Raw genomic sequence first — 17,000 nt, 5'->3', positions numbered from 1 at the left:
TATATTAGGGGTTGAATGACTACATAATTTTTAAACTCGACATTAACATAATAAAACTCGTGAACTTGATGACATCATAGGATCTAAAGATGCAAAAATAAATAAAACTGCAAAAAAGGTAATTATAAGAAGAAGAAAAAAAAAAGACCAACAAAACATTGGGAGCATATATTATGATCCTATCATTTATCATACTGCAAATAAGTCACAGGAAAAACAAAACTATTAGTTATTATTATTAAGCTGTAAAACTGAAAGAAACGTGCGCACGTCAAAAACGAAACTTAAAAACAGTAGGGAGGTCGACCACTCGGCACCACCGCCAGCTGTGCTGCGCATTAGGTTTAGTTTTAGAGATTAATATGTTTATAGGTTTTTTTATAGGTTTAGAGATTAATATTTTTTGCTTTTTGTTTGTGAAACAAGATCAGAGGAAGCTGGTTGTGGTTCGGTCGATTGGACCTGGTGTTGCACCATATTCTGTGACCTGCAACAGTACATGCAACACCGGCCCCTACGGTAACAATATACAGTAGTCACAGAATATTGTGTAACACCGGTTTGCAACGAGCTCCAAACAGTCAGGAAGTTGATTCATTTTCTGTTTCCTTACGGTAGTTGAACCAGAAGATTCATCTTTAGTGAAATGTTTCCATACTATTGATGCGTTTCTACCTGTTTGCTAAGACTGGGCTTGCTCGGCTCCATCCGTCTGCTTGGAGGAATCCATTTTGTAACCTGCGCCCGGTGCGGATCACGTGACACGTGATGTAATGACGGCGTAATGACGTCACCATGAATACCCGACGTGAAATTTAAAAACACTATAGATGTCCTAGGAATCGATGTGTAGATTACTCGAGTAGTCTGTTAAAGCCCTAATATATATATATATATATACACTCAAAATAATATGTATGTTGGGTTAGTTCTTACCTTTAACCTAAACGTTTTAGGAGTAAACATTTTTAATAATCACTTTAAAAGTTATAAATGTTGTCTTTTGTGTCTGTTTGTTTTCCAAATGTATTGGTGTGTGTGAAAGACAGGCATTAACATAAAACACTTTGTAGAACGGTGCTTTATAAAGTTCAGTGCATTTCCTTTATTAGTTGACCAGTAGTTCTGCCACATCCACCATGGCGGCCGCTCCGACGTACCGCCTTAACGGGCCAGCCCGCTCAACAAGGTGTCTAAAACTAGCATAATTTTGCCCTGGCAGATGACAATAGCCAGTCAGTGAAGAGAAAGTTCAGGGGAGCTTTGCTATGAACCAATGAATGATTGTTTGAAATGTGTTGTAATAGGTTAACTCAAAAACCGCCGATCTGACTCCAAATCCGCCCAAATTATCTCCACCCGCCCAAAGCAATTTTTACATGCAAAATCAGAATGAAAACCGCCCAATCTGGCAACATTGATAAGTAAGGAAGTCGAGACAGGACATGATTATCAACGTATCTAACAACAGGTCCTCTGGATGGATGTAAACATAAAAAAAATAGTTGAAATGTTTTGTCTTTAATCCAGAAGACTTCATTAGTCTGACTGATGTGCAATTTCTCTAACTCCATAGGCGTAGCCAGGATTTTATGAGGGGCGGTTCGTTTGAAGAAAAAGTGGACCTGTAGGACTACTCTGATTGGTTCATTGGCGGTGGTACACATAACTTCAAATGTGTAAACAAGCTAATTAGCTAGCTAGTTAAAACACTGCTGTGTGAGGTAAATCTGTGTTACCAAATAGGCGGTTGTGAGTGGAGAAAGAGCAACACACTGAGAGGGGAATAGCGTGTGTGTCCAGTCTTCTATTCAGAACTCATCCCAGACACGAACGAACACTTCGGTACTCCCGAGTCCCGCCCGAACATACACAAAAAAAAAAAAAAAAACACCGAAGAAGAATGAAAGACGTCATCCTCTTAAAGGCACAGTACCACTCCTTAACTCTAACAACATAAATGCAAACTAAGCCCGCAAATAATAACATTACTTCAATTGCAAAAATAACTCATCTTTTTACTTTGCTTTGTTAGACATTGTTTTTTATGAATGAAATTACTTCACCTCGCAGTTCTATATCTCGCGGGAGTTGTAGGTGGGACTTCATTGGCAAAGTGGGCGGTTCGTTCGAACCCCCCGAACCCCCCCTGGCTACGCGCATAACCCATATAATCAGCAGCACAGATAATCAGCAGCACGGATAAAGTGACAAATTTCCAACTAAAGTGGAATTACAGTGATTTTTTTCTGGTTAGGGATTTAGGAGTCTTACAGCTTCAGGGTAGAAGCTGCTCCTCAGTCTAGTGGTTCTACATTTAATGCTTCGCAGCCTCCTGCCTGAAGGGAGCGGAGCAAAGGGTGTGTGTGCTGGGTGAGTGGGGTCCTTCATGATGCAGCTGGCCCTCTTCCTGCATCTGTGACATGTGGGGATGGCTGGGAGTCGAACTGGGACTTTCTGGTCCCAAGTCGGCCGCCCTACCTCCATCCCATCTCGGTCCCCATTTATTGTCACGGTATAACTTTTTATTTTAGCCTCGACTCCTTGTGTTTTATAGTCTCCACTAAACCCAATGTACGCCATTGCCCCAGAATGCATTGCACCGGTAAAGTAATGGTGACATCCTCAGGTGAAAAGTCTTGTATACTTTTTAAAACGTAATTAGGAGTTTTCACGTGTCACAAACAACATCTTTTGGTAGAATAGAGAAATAAGAGTAGTTGTAGATCCTTTTAAGTATCTGGACTAAAAACTTGACTGTTCCAACTTCTTCCAGGTGCTCATGTGACCATCACAGACCGAGAACCAGCCCTGGACCTCCTCTCTGCCAACGTCAAGACCAACCTGACCCCAGATCAGTCGGTGGTCGTCTCAGAGCTGTCCTGGGGCATGGGCCTGGAACACTACCCCGCAGGAGGGTTTGATCTGGTCCTGGGGGCAGACATCATTTACCTGGAGGACACATTCCAGTCTCTAATTCAAACTCTGGAATACTTGAGTTCTGACGCCACCGTGGTGCTCCTCGCCTGCAAGATCCGCTACGAGAGAGACACGAACTTCCTGAGCATGCTCAAGCATCGTTTTATCGTCCAAGAGGTCCACTACGACAGAGAAAGGGACATCCATTTATACAAAGCCTGCAAACTATCGTCAGGAAGGGATTTATGATCAGCTAGAGAAATTGCATTTCCTGTGAAAATGCAGTGTAAATGCTTATTGCTGAAAAACAGCTGAAATAGCTAAAATAAAAAAATCTGAAATGTAATGTAGCTGAAATGAAAGAGCAAGCCTAAATTAGTAGAAGAAAGCAGAAAGAACGTTTGCTGAATTAGGTTTATATCTTAAAATAAGCAGAAATGAGCACAAAATTAGGAAATCGGCTTTAAAAAAAAAGCTAAAATTACCCCCCCCCCCCCACAAAAAGATAAAAGTAGCCGAAAAGGCAAAAAAAGCTTAACATACAAGAAGGAAGTGGAGAGCTGAAATGAGCTAAAAAAACAAACAAAAAAAAAACGTGTAATTAGCTGAAAAGTTAGCATTTGCATAAAACCGCTAAAGAGTAGCTGAAATAGCAGAAAAATGCTGAGAGGATTATAACAAGCTGAAATTGGCATAAAAAGTTAATTAGGCTGAAAGCAGCAGTTACCAAGAAAAACTTGAATTTATCTGAAAACAGTTGAAATTAGCTAAACATTTTCTAAAAAGTAGCTGAAACGGTAGAACAAGCTTAAATTAGGACAAGAACGCAGAAAGTACACGTTTGTCTAATTAGGCTGAAAGAAGCAGAAATTAGCACAAAAACATGGAAATCAGAAAAAAGCTGAAATTAGCAAGAAAAAAACCCAGCTAAAAATTAGCTAAAAAAAGTATACAATTAAATTACCGGAAGGAAGTGGAAAGAGATGAAATGAGCTAAAAATGTGGAATTACCTAAAAAAGCTAACATTTTCATACAACCACTAAATAGTAGCTGAAATAGCAGAAAAATGCTGAAAGGATTATAACAAGCTGAAATTAGCATAAAAAAGTTAATTAGGCTGAAAGCAGAAGTTGCCAAGAAAAACTTGAATTTATCTGAAAACAGATGAAATTAGCTAAACATTTTCTAAAAAGTAGCTGAAACGGTAGAACAAGCTTAAATTAGGACAAGAAAGCAGAAAGTACACATTTGTCTAATTAGGCTGAAAGCTGAAATTGGCACAAAAAGTGGAAATTATCTGAAAAAAGCTGAAATTAGCAACAAACTAATAAAAACAAATACAGCTGAAAAGTAGCTAAAAATGTAGAAAGAAGCTTAAATTACCAGAAGGAAGTGGAGAGAACACATTTTTCCTGAATTAGGCTGATAAAAGTTCAAAAGTGCCAAAATTGTGGGATTAGCTGAAAAGGCTAAAATTTGTATAAAAATAACTAAATAGTAGTTGAAAGCTGAAACTTGCAGAAATAAGCTGAAAGGAGCACAACAAGCTGAAATAATCAGAAATAAGTTAGAAGCACAAAAATCTAGTTATCCGAAATAATCTGAAAGGCGCAAAAAACAGCTGAAATGAGCTGAAAAAAGTTTAAATTTGCACAAAGAAGCTGAACCAGAACAAAATGCGAAAGCAGTAAAAGGTTGTAAACAGATCTAAAGATGTGAAGGATGTAAAATGAGCTCAATTCATTTTCTATGAGAAAAAAGTGGCAGAAAAGGCTAAATATTTCAAAAAGCTAAAGTTGCACCAATACCAAAAGTCCTAGCACCCTTCTCCTGAACGATTTGATATATACGATTTGATGAAATAGCACAAAAAATATGGCACGAGAAAGAAGCTGAAAATGTACAAAAGTAAAAAGAGATCACAATAATTTACTGAAAACCATCTAAAATGAGCAGAAACGTTTTTATTACCAGCTGCCAAAATATCATAATGTATAGCTCAAAGATAATCCACTGTTTTAACATGTTGACATACATATACTGTGAATAAAAATAAAAAGCATACATGACTACATATAACCAGAAGAGAAAAAGATGGTATTCGTGAAAATATTCACTTTGTTCATGACTTTGTTTTTTTTTTGGTCACATTTTACAATCCTTCACGATTAGTGAGCAATAAAACAGTTAATTATTTAGTAAAATCTTTCTGTCGAGTAGATCTGAAATGTTCTCGGATTGTAAATGCAAAGCATTGCACGTGCCGTTTTTCATAAAAACATGATTTTGGAGACAGACTCAGCAGAAAATACTTTAGTCTCTGATATTAAAACTGAAACCGACCACCCCCAAATGAAAACATTACCTTTTTTTTTTCCTTTTACACATTATAGAGATGACATTTTGTTGACAAGTTTTAAGGCTCATAGTTATGTATATAAAAAAAACAAGAAGAGAAGTTTAGGTGTACTTTTTACAAATAATAAAATAAATATAAAAAAATAAGAATAACCGTTTGTCTTTTTTTAAAAGGTGGGTAAAAGTCATATCGTGATACATCATGATCGTTGTCTCTTCTGCTTGTTTAAAAAACAAAATATCAAAGTATTAACTATTTTATTTAAAGAGATCTCCGACCACATCTTGGCCTTAATATGTTATTTCTCTATTTGTTGTTTGTGTTGTGAAAACCAAATTACTTAAAATATGTTTATTACATTTGTCACCTAAAGACAATGACTATTATTTTACCGGTGTTATGCATTCTGTGTTGATGATGTACATCGGTTGTAGTGGAGCCTAAAACACAAGGAGTAAAGACTAAAAAGTTATAACGTGACAATAAAGTAATATTTTGTATTAGTCATTTTGCACAATATGAGTCCAAACAATCAACCGTGATCAACTTGTGATGTTTATTAGCTCTTGGATCTAACGCAAAGGTTTGAGTCATTTCTTCATCCTCCTCTCTGTCATTGGGTCAAATTAAAGGGCTGAACAAAATTCTCATTCAAGCTGAATGGCGCTTGTACCGAGATAACCAGACTACATCATTTACCCAGAATACACTGCAACGTGAATAAAATGGTGACGTCGGTGTCGATATATTCAAAAAATATATAAAACTAATCACCCTACAGCACAGTGTTCCCCCTACCATTATCCAAGGAGGGCGCCCCGCCCTGTCAACAGAACCGAGCGCCCTGCCAACATCCCCCCGGTCAACAACTGCTGGCATGAATGTAGCGATAAGCTAGCGGCTAGAGGTCTATAACAGGTCTCTCTTGTAAATGAGTCCTCGAGGCTCAATGAGGCTAACGTGTATAAATAAAGGTTGTCCACCCAACCCTGTCGACAAAAATCACAGGAGCCAAGGCAAGTAATGTAGGGGAAATACTGGAACTGCCAACCCCCAACTTACGGCACTGACGTATCGCTAAGCTTGCAGAGCGCAATAGAAACATTAGCTAAAAAGCTACAGAGATACTGCTCTGTTTCCCTCACTGAGCCATTTCTTTCAACCCCCCGTGTTTCCCCTACCATTATACAACCAGGGCGCTTCGCCCTTTCAACAGAACCAAGAGCTCTGCCTACCGAACCCCCCTCTATCGACAACTGCTGGCACTGACACAGTGCTAAGCTAGCGGTGCGCAATACAGACGCACTAGCTAAAAAGCTACAGTTAACGCCCTGTTTCCCTCACGCTAACCCAGTTGTGCCCAATATGTCGATCGCGATCTACCGGTCGATCTCAAAGGTATTATGGGTAGATCGCATGACATTAAAAAAAAATAGATGTCAGCCTATCATCCATCCTGACTATGATGTTCAGTCAGGTCATCTGGATGGTTTGTTTTTTTGCTAAGACGTTTCGTCCTTCATCCAAAGGACTTCTTCAATCTGAGCAGCCGCCAAACAAGCTGAGTCCCACAAACAGCACACTCCCATAGTGGAAAAAAAAAATCTGTTTGTTGGTGATAAACTGGCATCTGGGGTCCACCCTCCCCCGTCAACTCCTCTAAGGCAGCCATGCCAAAGAGGTTCAAAACACCAAAGTTTAAGAAGTCCTTTGGATGAAGGACAAAACGTCTCAGCAAAAAAAGTAACCGTCGGTGCACCCCTAATTTTTACCTTGATTATTGAGCATGAACACACAACTCACACCTCATCTTAGAATACCTTTACTCAGCACATATGACAGTTAAGGTAAAAATACTATCATTTTAATGCCACAGGTCAGGATTTCTTATCTGGCAACCCGACTGACATGGTAACCACAGCGTTTTCATATAAACCTTCTCAGTTTTCATTTTTTTTCCCCCCAATAAACACTGATAAAACACCAACGTTTCCAGAGGTTGTTCTCATGTAAATGGGGCCTTATAGTAGGTAGATGATCACTTTGACTTGGTCATTTTAAAAGTAGCTTGCATGCTGAAAAAGTCTGGGCACCCCTGTGCTAAGCCATCTTCCAACACCACTGCTCGAAAACTGTCGATACAAACAGCGCGCAACACAGATGTGTCTATCTCCACCCCCCACATTGAAAAAAATCATGGAAGAAATGAGCGCACCCTGACAAGGCAAGTTAACTCGGGGAAACGCTGCAGTCTTGTTTTTATCGCTACGGAAGTTATTGTTTATTAAATAAGATCTATTGTTCCAACTAGTCGGAGATCCCTTTAAACATTTTCCAAACTCACTGCATTTTAAAAGCTGCGTTTAACATCAAAACCATGTTATAGTTACCCTTTTTCTTATGTTCAACCAGAATAAAACTGACATGATAAAAAAACCAGCTATATACAACCAATAAAAACAAGGTGGGATGTTTAAAATGTAAATCAACTAAATGCATTGATGATAAAATCTCTAAAGCCCATATTTTATCCACAATGAAACGTAGTAAACATGCCAAACATTGAAATTAAGAAATTGATTTTGGAAAAAAAGTAATTTATGTTCTAATGGGAGGAGCTGGGGTAGCTCAGCGGTCGGTCTTATAATTCTGAGGCTGCACAGGATCGAGCCCAAGTTGTGCCAGGAAGGGGATCGGGTGTAAAACAATTGCCCGATCCTTCGTGCGAGTTCACTCTCAAGGGAGCAGCCAAAAGAAAAAAAAACTTTGTCCTACTGAGAATAAAACATGGGCTTTTGAGGTTTGAAAATAATTGCATTCTTTTTTTAGGGTTATAAGAAAACAAACAAAAAAACGGGTCAAAGGTAAAATGTCCAAAACACAGTCCACAATTCAAAGAGTAACGAAGTAACAGGTGTTAAAAATATAAATGTCGCACGCTAAAGTCCAAATGATCTGAGCCAGCGAGCTCCGTGTTGGGCGGTTGCTGGTGATGTTGCCCAGTTTAACCAGGCAGGCACCAGTGACTGGAATGCTTCCCTGTGTGGCGACAAAAGAATCAATTGTTTTGTCAGGTCGCCACGAAACAGTTCGAAGTCTTCTGTGCGTTCGTTCGGAACGCCGGCCCACACTTTGACGGGAAACCCACGACACTCTTGAGTTGCTTCACAAAAATACCAGCACTTTACAAAAAAAAAAAAAAAAGAAAGCAGAAGAGTAGAAAAGGAGGAGTGGCTTACAGATGCTCAGAGCTGAGTCTTTACTGAGGTGGAGCCTGCCAAGCCCCGCCCCCTCAGGGGGTCTGAGTCTTTACTCAGACTTGTGGCAATACAAGTCTTTAAGGGCTTTTAATTCCTCAATGAGGGTTTTGTTCTGGTTCTCCAGCACGGCAACCCGGTTCTCCAGACACTTGACGTACTCCTTCTTCTTCCTACGACACTCTCGGGCCGCCTCTCTGTCGGACACAAAAAATGGATCCAAATGAAAACCAGTCAAACATGTGGATTTACTGACTTCACAGCACAGACAGGAGGTCTGTAACGGTACGCCCAGGACAAGCATCGGTCCACATGAGGATCACCGTTCAGTACAAGATTTTTTTTAAAAACCAATCACTCCTTTTTATTTTGTTTTACACACAGAAACTCTCCCAAAGGCAGAGACAAAAAACCTGTTAGTGAGAAATAGGGTGGGTGATATGGACCAAAATTAATATCTCGATATTTTAAGATAAATCCTGATATACGATATATATCTCGATTTTTTTTATTTCCAGAAAGTACTAACAAAATTATATTTCTGAGTCAAAGCTTTGTCCCAGTTGTCACACAGGCACATTTATTAACAGCTGTAACTCTACAAAATAAATGTGCAAAAAATATACTATTTACATATATTAAAGTTTGTTTTTTTTAGATATTTATTTACATAAATTAAACAATAATCATTTTCAGCTGTGCCGCCTTCATGTTCGTAAGCGTGTGTGAAGCAGCAGTGAGAGGCTGCTTGTATTCAGCGAGGGAGGAGGAGGAGGCTGCGTAAAGTTGGACGGGCAGCAAAAGAGCTACTGCACACACATATTCAAGTCTTAGTGAGAGGAGGTAGCGCCAGATTAATAAAGCTGTGGCTAATCATATCGCTAAAGACAAGGTCCTTAGCGACTAACATGACAGCTAACTTTAGCTGGAGGCCTTTAGAAGGAAGGGGCCACATGGAAGAAAGAATAGCAGGCGGATTTTCAAGTATAATATTGTTTATATCGATATAGTCTCCATCTTATATCGCAAAAAAAATTACCGTATTTTTCAGCGTATATGTTTTGTTTTTTTTGCATAATTTACATGCCCTGCGACTTATAGGCCTAAGCAACATATTTATGGATTCTTTCCCATATTTATAAACCAATTTTTGACTGAGATATGACCGTTTTCATTCATTCTGACTGAAAAAAATAATAATACAAATTTTGAGCAGTACCATTTTAAGCCACTAGATGGCAGCAGAGTAGTAAGGTATCTTGTTGTATCATGTAATAGGTAAAAGTGGCTATAATGACAAATACAAAAAAGTTCAAGACAAAAACAACTGAACTTTATTTATTATACTTTATTGTTTTTGTCTTGAACTTTTTTGAATTTACCATGTCCTGGATGACTGAGAATCTTCACCAGCTATTAATGACACGATTGGCTTGCCACAGTCTCCCCACCTTCATTCTGCTTGATGCTTGGAGCAACCACCAAATCAGTTTCATTTCACTGCACCGCCCCGGCGAAATGCAGCTAATTTGACCATTAAAGTGCATTTGTTTTTAGGTGATTTTCTTGTAAGATTTCGAAGAAATGAGCAGCGTTCCTCCTTCTTTTTTCCTCTCTGTCTGTGTGCTCCCGGAACACTGAGGCAGCGAATACTTTTGAAATACAGCGGATTTGACCGTTAAAAGTCTTTTTATTAAACAAAGGTTAGACTGAGACACACCTTTACTATAAAGTCGAGCAAACAAATAATTGTTTTTAGGTGTTTATCTTGTTAAATTTCAAAGAAATGAACAGCGGCTCGTCCGTCTGTGTGGGCACGCTTACGTGAATCGGGTTTTGAAATGCAGCTGATTTGACTGTCAAAGTGCATTTATTAAGTAAAAGTTAAACTGAGACACACCTTTACTACAATTTTGAGCAAACAAATAATTGTTTTAAGTGTTAATCTTGTTAAATTCTTGTTAAAGTCCTCCTGTGCATGCTTCCGTGGCCGCATTTTGGCAGCCCATCAATTTTTAGCACAACACCGGCCCACATTTCCGGGCTGTCAACGGTGACGCGTAATAAATGCGACATATACGGTGAAGCAACATTTTTATGTATTTTTCCACATTTTTAGACATATTTGGACCGATGCGACTTATACGGCGGTGCGACAAGTACGGCGAAAAATACGGTATAACGATATTTTTTAAATATCGAGATTTCGCCCAGCTCTAGTGAGAAGGATAATGTTTAACATTTGGGACTTGCCAAACTTTTTATCCAGTCTGAGCTGTAAAGAGTAACCCACAGGCTTTAAAGTCAATAAATGTACAAATGGCTTGCCACAGATCTTTTCAAAGCATCAGTGGTTCCCAACACTGGTCCTTGAGGAACACCATCCTGCATGTTCTAGTTGTTTTCCTGCTTTGACACACCGATGTGAACGAACGGGTAATTAACGGGCTTCTGCAGAACTTGATGAAGTAATTAAATCACTGAATCAGGTGTGCTGGAGCAGGAAAACAACAAAAACATGCAGGACGGTGTTCCTCAAGGACCAGAGTTGGGAACCATTGATTTAAGCAATGCTTTGAAAAGAACTGTGGCAAGCCATTTGTATATTTATAGAAGTCTGTGGGTTGCTCTTTACAGCTCAGGCTGGAACTGATGGAGCAGGATGGTGTTTCTCAAGGACCAGGGTTGGAAACCATTGGCTTAAATGGTACAAGTGCATGCCATACCTGCATCTCTCGTCTCCCTTGCCGGCAGCTTTGTTTTACAGTACAAATATACCGATACACCCCTAACAAAAAGCGTACCTGTTTTTCATCAATCGGACCTCCCTTTTACGTGTCACTTCCTCCGTTCCTCCGGTTGTCCCCAGTCCAGGTGAAGTTGCCATGACGACCCCGGAAGTAATGGCGCTGGTTGGAGCTGTGCGGATTTGATAGGTCTGGACGTCACCAGAAGCAGCTGACAGAAAAACGGGATGCATTACAAACGTTTAACACCTCTTCTGGACTTCGAGCAAATATTTGGACGCTTCGAGTCATCCGACCTCACCTTGTACGACTACTTGGTTGCTAGGGACTAGGATCTGCTGCCCGTCGCTGGTCTGAGCGTATTGCAGGATGGTGGCGCTGGGTTGGGCTGCAGTAGCGTTGGCCATTGTCAGCGTCTGCAGGCCCTGCACTCCGTCGGTGCCATTGTTGGCCAGCTGAATGGCCCCACCCTGGGTAATGGCAACTGAAGAGAGAAAACTTAAGTTTTAAAATGTCCTGCAGTAAATAACACCAGCTTCCTGTATGTGAAGGTACGCACTGTACTGGCCGCTGCTGGTCTGATAGATGGGAGTGGGCATAGTGACGGTGGTTATGGCTGAGGCAGAGTCGTCTTCTGACTTCTCTTCTTCAATCCGGGGTACGGCAGGAGAGTCTGACGACAAGTCGTTTAGAATCTTCCTGTCAAAGGTAACGACCACAGCCAGATGTTAACAAAACATTCAACATCAGTGATCAATAATAATAATAATATAATCCAATCTACGAGATCTTTTGGCTCATGTGTAAAAAAGCAAACCTATAAGAAGGTCTTCTGGACAAAATCTCTCTTCTTTTTTGGCAATCTGTGACGCTGTCAACAGATTCCTGAGAGTCTTCGTTCTCTATGGTTGCAATCTGAAAATTAAAGGACTCCGTCAGAAACACATTTAACAAGAACTGAAAACCTTTAAAGGGATGTCCGACTACTTATTTCACTACTCAGCTAAAAATTGTTTGTGACGTGAAAACTAATTACTTTAAAAAATTATACTTTTTAACTTTTTCCATCTAAGGACGTCACCATTATTTTACTGGTGCAGTGCATTCTGGGGCGATGACGTACATCAGTTGTAGTGGAGACTAAAACACTAGAAAGTTCCTGGAGAAACTTTGACGGGGACTGCCAATTTATTTTTAGATTATTATTATTAATAAATATTAATATTAATAATTAATACTAATTATCAAATATTAATATTGATGATTATCAATATATAATACATTTATTAATTGATATGTTATTAAACATTGTTAATAATTAATCATTAATATTAGTATACTTATACTAGCAATTAATAATTATTCATATCAATAATTATTCATGCAGCACGGTGGCGCAACTGGTAGAGCTGCTGCCTCTCAGCGAACAGGTCCCTGGTTCAAACCCCGGTCCAGGGGCCTTCTGGGTGGAGTTTGCATGTTCTCTCCGTGCATGCGTGGGTTTTCTCTGGGTACTCCGGTTTCCTCCCACAGCCCAAAAACATGCATGTTAGGCTGATTGGTAACTCTAAATTGTCCCTAGGTGTGAGTGAGAGAGTGAATGATTGTTTGTCTCGTTTGTCTCTATGTGGCCCTGTGATGGACTTGCGGCCCGTCCAGGGTGTACCCCGCCCCTCGCACAGTGATTGCTGGACATGGGCACCAGCGACCCCCGTGACCCAAAATGGAATAAACGGGTAAAGATAATGGATGGATGGAATAATTATTCATATTAATCAATAACATTAATAATTAATATTAATTATTATTATTACTAATTTATAATAGGTGATAATAGGTAATAATAGGTGCCTTACATGCATTGCATAATGCACTGCCTTCCTTGCATGTTGAACCAAAATGGCTCCATACGTTACTCAGTTTCTGTGAAGAGTTTTCTCCTATTCATTTCCAATGGAAATTTGGCATCTTTGTTAGCAAAATATGTCGCCATGGTAATTGCGAATGTCAATAAAAGTAATAGCAAACTTCCCGAAGCCGGGCTAGTCATTTTGATATAACTTTTGTGGGGGTGGGGTCCACGTTGTGGTTCGGGCCGCATTAAAGTTGAAAAAGATATGCTTATCTGGTGTAGAATAATAAGTGGGCAGTCACCAACTAGTTCCTGGAGTTGGTGAAATATTGCATCTTTGTTTGCAAATTATGTCGTGATGGTAACTCGAAATGCCAATAAAAGTAAAAGCACACATCACGGGGCTGAGCAGGTTGTTTTGATATAACTTTTGTGGGGGAAGACATTGTGGTTCAGGCCACATTAACGGAGACAGAAATGTAGACACACTTCTGAGGTGTACAATAATAGATGCCTGCCATGCAAATGCATGGCAGTCCCCAATAAGGAGTAGAGGTGCACCGATAAATCGGCCGGCCCCTATTTCCTTAATTTTCAGAAACTTGCATACTTGCATAAGAAACCGATTTGACCAATTATTTTTAATTTTAACAACAATTGTCTGAACTTCATTTATATTTCAGAGCACTACCTCATGGCCAGTTAAAACAAGTTTGTATTGTTTCTAGGATATTGTTCAAGGGTATGTTTTTCAATAAAATAATATTGGAAAATTGAAGGTGCATTGCGACCTTATAACACCTGACAGTGTCGCTTATAAAACAAAATTGGTATCGGCAGGTCAGACTTTTTAGAAATCGGTGATCGGCCAAAAAACTGCAATCGGTGCACCCCTAATAAGGAGTTATAAAAAGTGACAATAAAGTTAGGCCTTTCACAATAAACAATAAATCAATTAATTGCATGGTAAATGAAGATTATCAACCTCATTTTCATTTATCGGCTTTATCATTTTTTTTTCATGTCTCTCTCTTTCTACTAAAGTCACGGCTCAACTCCGGTGCTCTTCACTCACCCCTCCCTTTCTCTTTAAAATCTGTTTTAATCGTCCAAAATCATATTTGTGGATCGTTAAAAGCAGCTAAGCTGAGAAGCTAAGCTACGGGCTAAGCTCACAGGTCAACCTCAGGAAAAAAACTCCGTCTTGTCGAAGCTCCAAAGCGTCTCCCTCCTATTTTTCTTAAAGAGACGTGCCGCTTGCTCCCTCACTATCCATCCTTCGGGTCAAAACAGTCTTATACTGCCATCCAGTGGTCGAAAAAAGGTACTATGTGCAAAACCAACTAAGATAAGATGGAAAACATTTCTTCTTAAATTTGACAATAATTACTAATCGTTGTCAAATTTCAAACAATATTATCGTTTATCTCAATAATTTCTGAGACAATTAATCGCCCAGCAAAATTTGTTATTGTGATAGGCCTAAATAAAGTTATATTTTGTAGGAGTTCTCATGCACAGCAGTGTTTCCCTGATGATCGCACGAGAGAAGCAAAGCGTTATGTCCATAGCTTTTTAGTTTACGCGTCTATATTGTGTGCCGCTACATCAGTGGCGGCACTTTGTCAACAAGCGAGGTGCAGTTGTGGGTGAAGGAAGAAACCGTATTAATCTCAAACTTAACATTCATTCTTTTGATGCTGATACCAATTTATTTTATGTGGATAACTTCAGCTCAGCTTTCTCTGATGCCATAAACAGAGTTGTACCACATTCACTGTAGCAAGTGGAGGGATAATAAGCCCTCCTCCCCTGTTTTATGAATGATTTTAAGTCGTACTATTCTTCATGTAGATTAAAAAAATGGAAAACTGCTAGAATCATCTCACAACAGATTAAAAACTTATTGTTTTAAGTTTCTCATATAGTCTTGCTCCTTTGAAGTTTTTAAAAATGTTTTTTTTCTTTTTTTCTTTTCTTCCATTATTTTGTAAAAAAAAACCTATTTTGTAAAATGTAGTTATGACACCCTTCACGAGAGTTTGTAATGGTATTTTGTTGTATTGTTCTGTTTTGGTATTGTTAATAAAGCTCTTTAAAAAAGTTGTGGATTAAGGACATTTCGGTAGGCAGGGCGGGGCGCCCTCCTTGTAGAACGGTAGAGGAAACACTGCACAGTGTCTGGGTTGAAATGATAAACGTGACCAACTAGTGATGTTTATTAGCTCTGTAGCTAACACTATGAGCTCCAGTGTTTCCCCTAGATAACTTGCCATGGCGAGGTGCTCATCTAGTCTGTGATTTTTGTTGGGGGGGGGGGGGGGGGGGGGGGGGGGGAGACAGACACACATCTGAGCCGTGCGCTGTTTGCACCGACAGTTTTCGAGTGGTGGGGGATGCATTCAGCGTGAGGGTTCAGCATGAGGGAAGAGGCTGCCTTTAGCTTTTTAGCTAGCACAATTGCATTGCGAGCTGCTAGTTTAACGTTACGTCAGTGCCAACAGGTGGTTTGGGGTGGGGGTGGAGTTCGGTAGACGGGGCGCTCGGTTCTGTTGACGGGGCGGGGCACCCCACTTGTATAATGGTAGGGGAAACACTGAGCTCTACAGCTAACACTATTAGCTCTGCAGCTAATGCTTTTAGCGCTGCAGCTAACACTATTAGTTTTGAGGCTAATGCTATTAGCTCTGGAACTGATGCTATTAGCTCTGGAGCTAATAATATTAGTTCTGCAGCTAACGCTATTAGCTCTGAGGCTAACACTATTAGCTATGAGGCTAATGCTATTAGCTCTGGAGCTGACGCTATTAGCTCTGGAAAAAAACACTATTAGCTCTGCAACCTAACGCTATTAGCTCTGAGGCTAATGCTATTAGCTCTGCAGCTAATGCTATTAGCACTAGAGCTAACCCTTCAAAAAGCGTTCAATACAAATCTTCACCAGCATAGAGCTAACCCTATTAGCTCTGGAGCTAAAGCTAAAGCTGAGTCATTTCTTCATTATTCTCTCTGTCATCGCTCTCTGGTTCAAATTAATATGATGAACATCTGATAATATCCAAAATTAACATTCAAGCTGAATGGAGCTTGCGTCATAGCAACCTGTCTTATGCCATTTACCCAGAATGCATTGCAGCTCGAATAAAATGGCCTACAGTACTTTTCAGTCTTGTTTTTAATCGTTTATTAAATAAAGTCAGAGATCCCTTTAAGAGCTGTCTCAGTATCTCGTCTTCAGTAACTTTATTTTTGTTTCATAAAGTCAAAAAAGTGAATTATGTTGCGTTAATTCCACCTTACCTGCACCGTCTGGATGTGCGGGGATTGAATGACTGATGGCTGAGCAGCTTGAATCACCCCGTGCACTTGGACCGTTTGACCGTTGGGGAGCTGCACTACAGTGACTGTGGGACTGCTGGAGGACACCTGGCTCGCTGCTATGGGCACCTGTAACAACGAGCGAAACGCTTGAGTGCAAAGCTGCCAACAGGCTACAGGTGGAAGCAGTGAAACTGTTGTGATGCCTAAATCAATCCCAGTGGCAGGAGTTACCTGAGCCAGGGTGATGTGCTGGGCCTCGGAGTCTGAGATAGCTGATTCACCACTTTGTTGTGCCTCTGCGCCAGCCTCCATGCTCATTTAAAATCTGCCAATGTCATAAATACGACATGAACAAACTGCTTGACTGTAGTTTAAGAATTATAAAGACTAATTAAATGAGTTAGCAGGCAAGTGACTCGCTAACCTCAGGGCATAATGTGGATCTTTAGGCACCGATTAAAAAACTGAATTATTTGGATAGATTTGACAGATTGCGTTAATTCAAAATCAAGTACCTATAAGTGTCTTTGAGACGTGCACTTAC

The 17,000-nt window shown here is 39.9% G+C and overlaps 2 protein-coding genes across 2 annotated transcripts in view; one reads left to right on the top strand and one right to left on the bottom strand.

Annotated features, from left to right (window-relative positions):
• mettl21a (methyltransferase 21A, HSPA lysine) overlaps window positions 1-3,238 on the top strand; it is a 4,057-nt gene extending 819 nt beyond the window's left edge. Inside the window, exon 3 of the mRNA XM_037696304.1 lies at window positions 2,777-3,238. Within this exon, the coding sequence (XP_037552232.1) occupies window positions 2,777-3,168 (392 nt within the window). The 3' untranslated portion in view covers window positions 3,169-3,238. The remainder of the gene's footprint in view (window positions 1-2,776) is intronic.
• Window positions 3,239-8,361: 5,123 nt separating this feature from the next.
• Window positions 8,362-16,774, bottom strand: LOC119428635 (cyclic AMP-responsive element-binding protein 1). Its single transcript, XM_037696301.1, has 7 exons — window positions 16,688-16,774; window positions 16,436-16,582; window positions 12,101-12,198; window positions 11,843-11,982; window positions 11,585-11,767; window positions 11,341-11,494; window positions 8,362-8,733 (listed from the first exon to the last, which is right to left on the bottom strand). Exons 1-7 carry the CDS (start codon window positions 16,772-16,774, stop codon window positions 8,589-8,591), a joined length of 954 nt encoding a protein of 317 aa, XP_037552229.1. The 3' UTR covers window positions 8,362-8,588.
• Window positions 16,775-17,000: the final 226 nt, after the last annotated feature.

Source organism: Nematolebias whitei, chromosome 23 (assembly GCF_014905685.2).
Source record: "Nematolebias whitei isolate Nwh7 chromosome 23, NemWhi1, whole genome shotgun sequence".
Classification (NCBI taxonomy): domain Eukaryota; kingdom Metazoa; phylum Chordata; class Actinopteri; order Cyprinodontiformes; family Rivulidae; genus Nematolebias; species Nematolebias whitei.
Note: the sequence above shows the minus strand (reverse complement) of the source record. Positions and strands in the feature narration are given on the sequence as shown.